General features: G+C 38.1%; 1 protein-coding gene across 1 annotated transcript; it reads right to left on the bottom strand.

The window, feature by feature from the left end:
• Window positions 1-673: 673 nt before the first annotated feature.
• mRpL3 (mitochondrial ribosomal protein L3) lies at window positions 674-14,180 on the bottom strand. Its single transcript, XM_076196788.1, has 7 exons — window positions 13,977-14,180; window positions 7,027-7,120; window positions 6,259-6,465; window positions 4,009-4,119; window positions 3,057-3,217; window positions 1,673-1,862; window positions 674-1,167 (listed from the first exon to the last, which is right to left on the bottom strand). The coding sequence occupies exons 1-7, from the start codon at window positions 14,063-14,065 to the stop codon at window positions 943-945; spliced, it is 1,077 nt and encodes a 358-aa protein (XP_076052903.1). The 5' UTR covers window positions 14,066-14,180; the 3' UTR covers window positions 674-942.

The following is a 14,180-nucleotide window of genomic DNA, read 5'->3' as shown; positions in this document are numbered from 1 at the left end:
ATTGTTATGATTTTTTCAAATACATTTTTACAGTTTACATTTGTACCTGATTGGAAAACTGAGGATTTACACCTTAAACTGATATACAGTATTACATGTTTACAAGTTACAAATGAACTTGGAAACTGTATTAATAAATCAATATAGCCATGGATAGGTTCGAGTTTAAACCTTTCACTACCGAGATGTGACAGAGATGAATGAAATAGGCTATTAGCAGCTAGAATAAAAGGAAAGATGCCACTTATATGGTACACAAGAGTTACCATAAATTAAATATTCTAGTAGCAACAAGAAGAAATGTGCCACCCTACACAGATGGGATTCAACCCACTCATTGCACGAGACCTACACACCCCAGTCATGGTCACTGGTTCTGCCCAAAAATCACTTATTCAAGAGAATTTGTGGATCTGTCTGAAGTGAGAGTAAATCAGCATGATATGCTCTATGTCTTCTGTTAGTGGTTGCATCTGGTGTTTGTTGCCAGGCCATTTCTGTGCTAGTACTGTTCCAGTGCGGCATGATGGCCTAAACATAGGCATGCCAATGCCATTCTTGCTTGTCCTTAAAAGTGATTTCTCTCCTGGACTGATATGATCAGGTGAACTATAGGATTGGTTGGCAAACTGATTAACAAATCCAAATGAAATTCATTAGGCATCCTAAAAAATACATTCATAAGTCTTTATTTTCAGAGATGTTACAAAATGTAAGGGTCCACCTATAAAAAAACAATATCTATGTACAATTGATGACTATATACAAAGAATTTCATGAAAGTAACTTTGCAACAACTGGCTAAACATTAACCAATATAGCCAAATTCTTCACAATATAGGCTCAGTATTCTGAGAACACAATCTTGTAAGTGGTCCAGAAGATGATCAATTCATGAAAAAAAGAAATAATGATTTCCTTTACTTGCATTTCTAATGGTCCTCATGTAAAGGTAATCGATGAGTTAGAAAAAACATGAATATTTTCAGCATACTTTTCATCACTATGTACTTCATCTTCAGGAAAATATGTGGGGAATGGAGGGGCAGTTGAGCATCGGAGATGTGGAAGAACGGTGTCATATATATAAACAAAAGCTCCAGTTGGACCTGGAACGGCTGGACCAGTAACCCACAACACATTTTCAGCAGCATTTACCCGCAAAACCTGTAGAGAAAAATTGTATCAATGTAAACTGGAGTAACATGCATCAAAAATGAATAAACTCTAAACTTTATACATTAATTTCTGCAAAGTGAGGTGCCAATGCATAAAAGAGAAAAATCTTCACCCCCTTCAATTCCATCTCACTCATCCCTTTCACTCTTGCCTTTAAATCATGAGATTACACCTTCTTCTCCCTCTGAAATACTACCAGTTCATCCTTAGTGCAGCCTTTTTGTAGAACAAATTGTCACCTTAATTCACACTCCTCTCATTATGTCATCCATCCACATTTTTGTTTTATCATGACCACAAGCCCTTATAACTACATTTACTCCATTCATCCACTTTTTCCCTGGGCTATCCCTTGTTCTCATCTCTAACATCACACATTCCTGATTTCTTTGCAGAGATCTACTATCATAAATTCTCATGCCATGACTGAATACATATGTATGAGTATGCATGTGTGCACATAAATCCAGAAGCACAGTTATAGAACACAAACCTCCAAACCACGCAGAAACCTGTGTTCTCTGCCCATGTGGCCCGGCATTTTCTTCCCTGGCCACACACGAGACTTTTCCCCACCTCCACCAATGTTGCCAGTTCTCCGGTGATTCTTCGTTGTTCCATGTGAAGCACGACCACCCTTGAATCCCCACCTCTTTACAACACCTTGAAAGCCACGATCAATCCTGCAGAAATAAAGAACTTCTTTTAATATAAGTGCTGATGCCTATACACACCAACATTTCATCAAGGACACATAAAAACAAGCAAAAGATTTGGGTGAACTCCCCCATAGAGCCATTTCCATTCCAGTGAAAAATGACTCCATACCTCATAACCTTATTCTACTGTGGTTCTCATTCAGAAGTATAATATGCAAGTTATCAAGATGGGCAAAATGCACAGAAAAAAATTAAAGATGGCAAGGCACCTGGATTAAATGGCTGTTTTGGGGACTATCCGATGTGGGAAGTTATAGTGGATGGACTGGGGAGAATTGCCTGATGTGTGTCTATAGTAAAGTGTACAAGTGGAATGGAGTACATGTATAGTTTCCCTGTACAAGGGAAAATGGAACAAATACTTGTACCTATCACCCAGAAAGATAGTGTTACTATTTGTAGGCAAACCATGGCAATATCTTTGAAAATGAAAAAATTAAAAAGATATCACATTTTCCTGAGTTTCACTGTACAGGGGAAAATGGAACAAATACATATGGTCATACTGGTACCTATCACCCAGAAAGATAGTGTTACTATTTGTAGGCAAACCATGGCAATATCTTTGAAATTGAAAAAATTAAAAAGATATCACATTTTCCTGAATGACCACTGATTTTCTTCTCACTTAACAAAAAAAGTTTATTAAAAAAGATTACTTAGTATCCATGAGTGAACAATCAATCTATCTGAAACAAATGATTCTTTCAAATATGTACTTAACCGCTTCCGTACAACGATGCCTACATAGGCGTCATGATACACGAGTGGGTACTCGAGGATACTGGTGTTGGCGTCTTGATTATATATGTATTTTTTGTAGTTGTACATGAGTTACCCCTGTATTCTGTGAACTGGTTTGATCACATTTTATGTGTTTATTATTGATGATGATATGGTTTAACGTCACACACTCCCCCTATCAGGAGGCTAGGACGGTGTCCCTCAAAGAGGGCTTTGTAGCATGGAATTTAATGAACCATGCCCTTTGTGTTTATTATTACTCAGAGTAAAAGAGAACGAGCAATACAGCAGTGACTTTATATTTCATAATCCGAGTAGCGTGTTGCATCATACATTTGGCAGCCAATGCTGAGTGCAAGAATTTGACTCACACTGAAGTGGTTAAACTGAAGTACCATTAACATAAAAACCTACGTCATTCCCCGAATGTCTACAATGTCACCAGGCCTGAAGTGAGAAGCGAAGAGGGGGGTTCCCGGTTGCAGCTTAGCATTTGGTGTTACCAAGAATTTAGTAAGCTTCTTTTTGGGTAGAATTCCTGCATTTGTGAAAATGCTCTTGTACTGCCTTGTGAACTGTGAAAGAAGAAAAAAAGTTTTCATAAAACTAGACTGCTATAATTAAAAGATCACTCACAAAGATCAACCATTAACATAAATATATTTCAAACATTCTTAGGGAAAAAAATCTAGTTTATTATTTTCCTGAAGCCTAATTCATTTGAAGGCATAAAGATTGAATATCTGGCAAAAATCAATTGTGATTTTTGATTGGAGGTGTAGGTCTGCAAGAGAAAATCAGGCAAAAGTTTGCTCGAGTGAGAATTTATGAATCTGCTTGTACAAGCATTCTGGCTCTATTAACATTAAAAGCTTAATTATATTCTCTAATTATTGACAATACTCTCTTCATTTTACTGTACATGGATTATAATGTACTTCCTCCATGGAACACATCCATTCTTTTTATATTCCCATTCTCTCTATCACTACATTCCATATATCTCTCAGCTTTGCCTCGTATTCATCATCTTTCCCTTTGTCACTCAACTCACAAATTTTAGCACCTGTCTCCATCTCTTCTCTAATTTCTCCACCTACCATCCACACTTAATCTCCTTTCCACCAGATGATGTTCAGGCATTCCACCACTCTGTCACCTTACCACATTCACATATAGATCTCTTCTAATCACCACCTTGGATGCCACCTCATTAATGCTCTCTTGGCTACTGTTCCAAGCACCTTAACCCAAGTATACTTATCTACATCCTTCTTCTCAAACACTATATTTGCTATCATCAGTTTTGCAGCAAATCTAAGTTATCAAAAGAAACCAAGTGTCATATGAAATAACCAAAACTTACTTTTCTTGGGTCATCTGATTCAGCACCAACAATAACAGCAGCCATTCTACTATATTTCTCCTTTGAACGTTCTTCTGGTGGTATATACTTGACAACATGATTTTCCTTCACCTGAAATATTCAATAGCATGGTTCTTTATCCGAGCTACAAGCTAAGTGCACATAACCTATCACTGGGAATTACAAGTTTCTATGAGTCAAATGTGAAAGGTAAGGGTGACTTGGAGAGGAAGGAAATGATAGGGTATAAATCAGGGGGTATGAAAGACAACGGTGTGGCAGTATTGGTTATTAAGGATGTATGGGAATGCACCTATGAACACAAGGAAATAAGCAGACACAAGAATATAAAGGTGAGAATAGGGTGGTATGAAATTGGTTGAGAGTAAATATATGACATGAAAGAGAAGACACTGTTTCTACCTAATGCATAGAAAATACATACATACATACATATACCAAGGCTTTTTCCCCCTTACAAGGGGGGTAGCCAAAAAGAAAAAGGCATAAAATCATTCCCACCCATTCCATCCCTGAATACACTCCACACCCCTCCACCCTCCCTCTTATCTTAGCACCTCCTGAAAGACGGGTCATCCCTGCACCTTGTCCACTGCCCTGGGTCAGAAGCAGTGTCGCAAGACACAGCATAGTAAATACACTGAATTATCTAACAAGTCACACCTTCAAGAGGTGACACCTAGATGATAGAAAGAGGATGGACCCTTAAAAGCACATATCCCTGGAAAGAGATTATCACCTTGACCAGCATCTAGAACAAATTGCTACCTCTCACCTCCACTAGGAGATGCTAGCCCCTCAGGACGATCTGGCATTAAGCCAGTACCAATACAGACTAGGCCTAGCCACAATTTCAAATTGGGCCATGTGCATCTGCCATGCAGAAGACACAAAACATCTCACATTACTATGCCCCACAATAACTATCCCCTGACAACAACACAACATCACTTCTCTATGTGATTTATGGTCCAGCCCGGAGGCTAATGTTTCCTGAAAGTCATAGATCTTCTGCAAGAGACCTGAGCCAATGGATTGATTGATCCATTGGGAAATTCAGCCATAAGAAGCCACTGCCTAGTCTCCAAAACTGACTCCACACTCACTCACAACACCTCAACTTCCTTTCATCCAATACTCTTACTTTTTTTTTTCTTCCAAATTATCAAAGAGAGCACCATTCCAACACCTACCCTCCCTCATCTTTGCATGCAAGCTGTTGACATGGAAACAAATTCTAAATGCTGAAGACCCATCACACATGCATATACATCTCTTCAAAAAGCAATTTCCAGGGACCAACAATGGGTATATGCCTGTTATGGTCTTGTGATATGGGCATCAGAATTATCTCCCTGCCAGCTGTCTTTAAAATTTGTCAACACCCTCACCTTTATCTGGAAGCATAGCCTTGATGGGGTGACACTTGGTCCCCAGATAAAGTTGATAATGAAAGATCTTGGGCCCAGTCAGAAGACCGAGTGTAACCCCTCAGGGTTACACTGCCATATGAATGGAAGGAAACTCACATGGGTTGAAGATGGGTGGCAGGGATATGACTCTCTGATATCTTTCTCCCTGGACCATCTGATCTATGTACCCATCATTGGTCCCCCTAACATAACCAAAGAAACTAAACAACCACCCACAAACACTACAGCATAAATAATTACCATACAAACACAAATAAAGAAAACATCTACATACCACCAAACATATTAGCAATACAAGACTACACAGCCCAACTCTAACCAATAAGTGACTTAACAAACCATATACAGTACTAGGTGGAGTCCTTAATATACATTACTGTAACCACATATGGCTACACACACACACAAAGAGCAGACCAAAAAGGAAACAATGTCCTTAACCAAACCCCCAACCTAAACATACTAAACTCCAGGAAACTTATCACAAGATAATCCCCACCAACACAACCAATAGGGAATTCCCTGTACATTTCAATGTGCTCAACCTAATGCCATCCACAAGCAATATAGGAAACCATTCATGACCTCTTTTCTGACCACTTCCTTTGCACTGTTTATGTAGAAAGATGTGAAAGGGATATGTAGGATGGAAATGAAAACACTATTTTCCTTTTCTATGCCCAGGCACCTCACTATACAGATAATGATGGCTAATTGAATATGGAGAAGGGGTTCTATTTCAGAGTGTGTGTATGTTTGAGGAAAAGAGAAGAGAGAGAAAATTAATGATACTCACATGAAGTAAAGTAGCTAATTTTCTTTTCCCTTCTACAGTCCACATGGGATAAATGCCAATTTTACGGGCTATAAGTCCACACCTAACAGACTTGGTTGACCATTCTCCCCTCTCCCAAGGTTCAACTTTTAAAGGAGAGCTGTATGTATCGCTGATGTATTCTGTAATGAAGTCCTCATTTTGGGGGGTTGTATGTTCTGGATAAAGCTGAAAAAGAGAGAAATATCTAAACAAGAGTAAATGACCAATATAACATGCAAAAGACGCTTAACATTACAATAAATAATTATACTCATTAATATAATTTGCTTACAATAATTACAATAAATAATTATACTCAATATAATTTGCAGGGGTGAATGGAGAATGGTTGTATATGGATGATGTTGTGATGCATGAGGTGGAATGGGTGGGGAGATGGGGGTGAGGTAGTATGTGTGAGCAAAATTTGATGCAACCCCAAGGGATTTCTCCCTGTCTTCTCCTTTTATGCAGTGAGGGACGGAGAGGGGGGTAGCCGATTTAATGAAGCAGCCTTGCTGTGGATGTGTTGTGCCTTGCGTCACTGCCTCTGACCCAGGGCAGTGGACAAGGTGCAGGGATGACCCATCATCCAGGAGGTGCTAAGATATGAGCAAGGGTGGAGGGGAGTGGAGTGTATTTAGGGATGGAATGGGTGGGAATGATTTTATGCCTTTTTCTTTTTGGCTACCTCCCTCATAAGGGGGAAAGAGCCTTGGTATATGTATGTATGTTATATATACTTACTATTCGGGTAGCTTTAGGCAGCCAAAATGGAGGTACAGTATGCCGCCGCTTTACACGAGACATTTCTCTAACTTGAAACTTTAAGATATCGATCCTGAAATATTAAAAAAAATTCAATAGCCATATGCAATTATAACCCTTCAAACACCATGTAGAAAACTACAAATTTTCATAAAAAAATATCACATTTTTCATAATTAATTAGGCCTGATCATTATAAAGTTAGGGGCCAATGTTGGGTACCTGAATGCGATGGTCATGCAAGATGGATAGGGAAGCTACCCATTTTCAAAACCCATCAATCCCCCTTATCTTGATCAAGAGGTGCATAATACTTGGTCTATGGACTGGACACAAAATCTCTATCTATTAACTTCAACTGTATTTATTGATGATAACTTGAGATGGCTCTCCTATTCCTACCACTTTCAATCAGTGACACAAGAAACAGTCACACACAATACAACACAGACAACAATCCAAAGTTGCTTCTCAGAGATTTGTGGGAGGTTTCAAGGACTATTGCCAGCCATTACAAGGCTGTGGGTTTTCCACTTAGTGATATTCAAGGCAACAATTAATTACAAAGTAAACTGTGAAAACATAAATTAAGGAAAACTTAAAAATGAATATATAGAAGTGAAAAGATTAGTAATATTTGCCCTGATGATCTTACTATGATTTCCTATATGTCTAACAAAAGAAGAATTCTACATTCAAAATAGCTATCACTTCTCTGATGGACATCATTCAAACTTAGCCAAAGAGGTATGGAATTAGTGAACTTAAGGGGATGACTGAGGGCGAGATGGATAGATGGGATGAAAGGGACTTTGAGTAAGAGGGGAATGTCTGTTGAGTAAAGAAGGGTGGAGGTAGGGGATAAGGTAAGTGGAAAATGGTTGTGTAAGGATAATATTTTGACAACCTGAAAGGATTTTTCCCCATCTCTATTTTCCACATGAAGGGACAAGGAGGGAGGGTCACCATGTAGGTGAAGCAGCCCTCCTTTGGATGTACTCTGTCTTGCTGCATTGCTTCTAATCTGGGCAGTAGGCATAAGACGGGGATGACCCTTCAACCACAATGAGCTAAGATGAGAGGGAAACAAGGGTGGTAGATAGGAATGGAATGGGTGGGAATGGGTGCATGCCTTGACTGGCTACCTCCCTTGATGTGTTGGCACAGTGTATATAAATATATTTATTGTGTACATAATTTATATTATGATGTTATATATTTATTGTATAGAGTACGATGTAGTTTGTTAGTGTAAGATTTAGCAGATGCGATATGCGCCGTTGTTTAGGCGCAAAAATGTGAGCGTGGCGTCAGTTTTCAAGCAGCCTTGACAACTGTTGCACGCATTTTATGCTAGTGCTCTTTGTTTGTGTATCTAATTATACTTGTGCATTTGACTTTCTTTGAGTATTCTTTTGCCACCCAGAACATTAAATGGTGGCAGCAGTGGGATTCATTGTGCATATATTCTATACAGAACTCGATTTGTGTGACATTTGAAAATTGCCGGCCGGTGATAGCGTTGTGGCGATGTTTTTTCCCCCATTTTTCCTTTCCAGCCCAGGTGTTTTTCAGTGAACTTAATTAATATATTAGACGTGATAGTGCTCCGGACACAGTGACTTCAGTTTGTATTTTGGCGCAGGGACATTTATCTCAGATTTGCACCACGTGATTTTTTTGTTCCCGCTCTTCTCGGGCATCATCGTCGTCTGCCCCTGTCACTGGATTGCCAGTCTTATGTTCCTTTTTGTGTTTGTATATGTTGTCTTTGTGTACTCATTTATGTATATGTTTGTTTAATGTATTTGGGTGTGCATTTAAAATCCATTTGTCCCACACTTCTGTCTGCCACTGTTGTGTGTGTGGTTTGTGTGTGGCTTATCTTTGTATTTAGATTCTCTTTGCCTCGGTCAGTTTTTTTCTTGTTTGCTTGGTGTGGGCACCGAGTGTCGCGGGCCGAGCGACGTGTTGGCACAGTGTATATAAATATATTTATTGTGTACATAATTTATATTATGATGTTATATACTTATCGTATATAGTACAATGTAGTTTGTTAGTGTAAGATTTAGCAGATGCGATGCGCGCGAAAATGTGAGCGTGGCGTCAGTTTTCAAGCAGCCTTGACAACTGTTGCACACATTTTGTGCTAGTGCTCTTTATTTGTGTATCTAAATATACTTGTGCCTTTGACTTTCTTTGAGTATTCTTTTGCCACCCAGAACATTATAATAGGAAAGAAGCCCTTGGTAAATAGACAGACACATTTTCAAAAGCAATAGTAAAAATGGGGTTAAGGGGTCATGAATAAAGAATAAGAGTATCTAGCATAAAAAATATATCCAAGAGGAGCATGAAAAACTGTCAATTAATCAGGTGGGTTGATTACATGAAAGAATCAGCCAATCAGGTGCATGTATTCAGGAATATTCAGGAGTAGTGATGTCATCAGTCTAGCTGGATCCTTTGTCATGGGAGGAGCTCTCATGAATGACAGGATGACCACATAATTTTGTATTTGCAGATTCATGGTAGGTGCCCTTTCTTCCATTAGAAGAGCATCAATGATAAACACCTTATTATTTTAGTGTTTTTTACAATATTTTGACATGTGCTTATATACACAGTGTTCCACTCTGTAAATGTAAATTTATTATTCTGTTACATTTTGTATTTTCTTTTTCTATTGTTGAGGTGGAATGGGTGGGGGGATGGGGGTGAGGTATGTGTGAGAAAAATTTGACGCAGCCAAAAGGGATTTCTCCCCGTCTTCTCCTTTTCTGCATGAGGGGACAGAGGGGGGGGGTCACCAATTTAATGAAGCGGCCTTGCTGTTGGTGTGCTGTGTCTTGCAACACAGCTTCTGACCCAGGGCAGTGGACAAAATGCAGGGATGACCTGTTATCCAAGAGGTGCCAAGATAAGAGGGAGGGTAGAGGGTGGAGGGGAGTGGAGTATATTAGGGATGGAATGAGTGGAAATGGTTTTTATGCCTTTGTTTTTTGGTTACCTCCCTTGTAAGGGGGAAAAATCCTTTGATATATGTATGTACATTTTGTGCAAAATCCAAAGCATGATGAATGATGGGATTCACAGTTCCCTTGTTTGTATTTGTATTCATACATATGGAAGTCCTTGATAGAGAAGATTAAAGTGGGACAGAAGAAAAACAAGAGGACATGAAAAGAAGCTCAAAAAGGATAGTTATAGAAGAGATCTGAAAAAGAATAGTTTTCCATACAGAGTGATAAATGTCTGGAACAAACTGGACAAAAAAATAGTACTGTATGTGCAAAAATCATAAAGAATTTAAGAACAAACTAGATGCTGAGAGATACAAAGACAGGTCACTACGAGCATAGGTTCCTTCTCGTATAATACACTAGGTAAACACAAGATGGTTGTATTGTAGCTCAGAAGGTTTGTTAATGGGATTATTCTTCAAAAGGTTTAAAGTTTTCTTAATCTCATAATAAATAATGAAAACCATATTGTCTTGTGGACTGACTGAGTTTACATATTTAACAATTTTGCAGCTATGTGGGTTTTATAAGACAGATCTATCCTTTGTCCTCCTAGCATTAAGTTGTACCACTTGATTATTTGGTTCTTTAAAACCTTTGTGATTTCTTGTTCAGAATACCCATTATTGACCTGAATTTGTATGCCTCATTCAATTTCATTATTGGAACTGGCCCTAGTTCTACAATATATGAGAGCCTTTCTGACATGAATGCTCACTTTTACACAAGTTGAGGCTGGTGGATTTAGTGCATGCTGATACTGTGAATTTTCTTTGGTTCTGTATTACCAAGACATCCATTAGAACTTGACTCAACTGTAAAATCAAGTCCTGATACCTATGGTAGTTTTTCTCTGAGGAAGGTGAGGTCTTCATTTCTTTCAATTTTCACAGAGATCATCAATGTATCTGGTAGCATGAAAGACCTCTTTTTCCACCATTCTCATGAAAATTAGCAAATATTACACCAAGAAAGAAACCCATCACTATCTGCTGAGACATTCTTCCACTGGGGGCAAAGTAAAGATGCCTTTTATATCTTAGCAAGTTGGCATATCAGTGAGGGATTCTAACTTGCTTAACCGCTTCGGTACGATGACGCGTACGTAGGCATCATGTGGGTTAAGTGGGTACAAGAGGATGCTGGCATCGGTATCTTATAAATTTCTTTGTAGTTGTACATGAGTTACCCCCAGATTTTCTGTGTTTGTTATTACTCAGAGTACAAGAGAACAAGGAATACAGCAGCGACTATATTTTATAATGTGAGTATTGTGACAAATTGTACACATGGGAACTGATGCTGCATGCGAGAATTTGACTCATAATTAAGTGGTTAAGGCTAAGGGGATTGTTATTTTTGTCGAGTTCTATATTCCCATAGCAATACACTTGTCCCCTGACATTCATGGATTCCACATTTACATAAATAGTTTCTATTAAATTGGGTCTGTTTCTGATGAGTTTGGCTATTAAGAGTTGTACAGGAATAGCCTTCGGTGCCTCACAGTAGTTATTTTTCTGTATATGGCATAGATCTGGGGGGCTTGAAAATTATTGTGTACCCTAACCCCCACACATGTTATGGGTCAGGTGCATCCAAAAACCTACACCTACCATCTTATACAGCTTTGATACAATATGTATTTGTGTTTACTATCTTGATTATCTTGGTTTTTTTTTTTTTTTAATTTCTTCCACTGTGTTTTCTATTAATGAATTTTGCATCACCATTTAGGATGGTGTTCATTCTCTTAGTATTTGGGTTACACAAAAGAACCAAGGTATCAGGCAGTTGCATCTACTCAGAGTTGGTAGGCATCATTTTGAGTGGGAGGGAGCAATAATTAGGTTGTACACATGTAGGACTTTTTATCTTTCTGCAGATGTGCACAATTTCAAATAACAAAATATCACAAAAACAAGTTGAAGGATTGACTGAATGTGAAAATACCAATCACATTTGTCAAGTGCATTCACAGAAAATGGATCCAAAGGAAAAATACATTAACACTGTCATGCCAGTATAGTACCTTTTCCAATAATAAAATATTTCTTGTAATTCTGTAATCAAGAGTTTGTAAGTATCAAACCATAAAATATAATGCATGGTATTAACTATCATAAAGAAGGCAAAAGGTGTGTATTTCACATTTTGTAAATGGTAACATTTTCAGAGGATTTTAAAGATTTAAAATTTTCCCAAAATATTGTTATGAAAATTTGGGGTGCATGGTATATGAAAGTGTGTGTTAATTGCCAGGAAATACTGTATCACTATTATGATGTTCAAACTAAGCTTGACAGCCAGCTTGGCCCATTGGTTGCTTGAAACACCATCTTTGTTTAGATAGATTCAGAGGGCGAAGAAACCAAAGTATGATGACATTGTCTACTTTAACACTTCTTTAAAAAAAAGGGGGGGGGGGAGAGACAAACAAGTGGAGTTAGTAATGGCAGGCCAAGGTGGTGGGCCAACTTTGTCAAGTAGACAGGCCAAGTTGGCAATGGGCTAAGTTGATTCTACACTCAAACTAACACCTGCTTGAAATGACCAGCATTCCTCTACTCTCACACTCTCCAAAGTTTTGTGTACATTCTCATCATTACTAACTCCATCTTTCTTGGTAAATAATTGAATAGAATACCAATAATGTTCAAGATAAAAGAAAATACTGATAAGAAAAAAAATGAAGACTTGTGATATTGAATATATATATGGGTATTATTTGGTTTGGTATTATTTTAGTTATGCACACCTACGCAATATAGCATTAGAAAATTAAATATTAAATTTGTAAATTATAACACATGAATGTAATATGCAATTTTCTTGGCAGAAATAAAAAACAATAAACCTTGCTACAAGCAAATTTACTAATGAATGAAGCCGCTAGGATATGGTACAGACGCCATGCCAGTCCAGTCACTATCAGACAATGGCTTTCACATTGTGGAGCGGGTGTTCTCCAACTCCAGGTGACATTAATAAGTGCTGTTACAAAGACAATAGGGCTTCCTTGGACTTTATGAGAGAACACGGGGTTCTGCCATCATCAGTTAATTGCCCGAGGTACATTAATAATCAGGCCGTCAGCATCCATGATGACAACCACCATCCCAATGATCTTTAGAATTTGAGGTTCCGAATTACTAAGCATTAGTTAGGTTACATAGGTTAATTAGGTTAGGTTAAGTTTGTTTAGGTTAGGTTGTTGGAATAGAGTAATTTTATCATTCATTTCTTTGACCTCGGCACCTATCAAAACAAACATGGCATATCATTCAACCACCGTGACTTACTTCGTTAGCAAACAGGTTTTAACAACTTTCTTGTTATTGATTTCCACCAAGAAAATCGCATATTACGTTCTGTTATAATCTACAAAGTAATTTTCTATTGCTATATCACATAGACGTGGACAATTAAAATTTTACCCTTAGTTTTATTCATTACAATTTGAATATTCAATATTGTACTCTTCATTAACCAGAATATTGAAAGTAATGAATAAAGCAGTGGAAGCTCTGAAGTGTGTTACACACCAATGTTAAGGGGCCCATTATTTACGGCTCATCATAAAGGTAGCCACTGCCTATGAAATTAATAATTGAGATTATACCAAGTTGTCTAAATGTACAGTGATTATGTCGAGAACTTGAAATAACTGAACATAGACATGGTCTGCCAGAGAAGGATGTCTTCATCACTGATGTTGGGTGTAAAATTATCACCAATACTGGAGGTTGGAAGAAACCCCCAATTTTTTTTGTTATATTCAGTTTCAAGAATCACATACAACTCTACGTCTACCCTGTACATTTGCAATAAAATACTTCATCAAAAAGGTCAAACACCGGGGCTGGGAAGAACGTGATGTAAAAATGTACATGCTTATCTTACCCTTGTCCTTGTTTTATTAAACCGTTGCAGCCACGTAATAAATTCGATATCATTGTGGCGCTTCCACCGATATAAGATATCCTCATCATTTTGCCTAGCTTTAGAGCTAAGGCTAGTTTGGACCCTACTTGTGTATTTTTGTTTACTTTCCTCACGAACCATCAAGCCCCTAGCCGTCGTTCGAGCGAGGATTTTGAGCACATT

This window comes from Oratosquilla oratoria, chromosome 13, assembly GCF_046742065.1.
Source record: "Oratosquilla oratoria isolate Oo_2021 chromosome 13, ASM4674206v1, whole genome shotgun sequence".
NCBI lineage: Eukaryota > Metazoa > Arthropoda > Malacostraca > Stomatopoda > Squillidae > Oratosquilla > Oratosquilla oratoria.
This window is presented reverse-complemented; position numbering and strand designations above follow the sequence as displayed.

Coding starts and splice junctions, on each gene's coding strand:
- mRpL3 (XM_076196788.1), bottom strand. CDS start 14,065: ATGATGAGGATATCTTATATCGGTGGAAGCGCCACAATGATATCGAAT. Junction 6,466..7,026: donor TGCCTAAAGCTACCCGAATA/GTAAGTATATAT, acceptor TCTCTTTTTCAG/CTTTATCCAGAACATACAAC. Junction 1,168..1,672: donor GGTTTCTGCGTGGTTTGGAG/GTTTGTGTTCTA, acceptor TTTTCTCTACAG/GTTTTGCGGGTAAATGCTGC.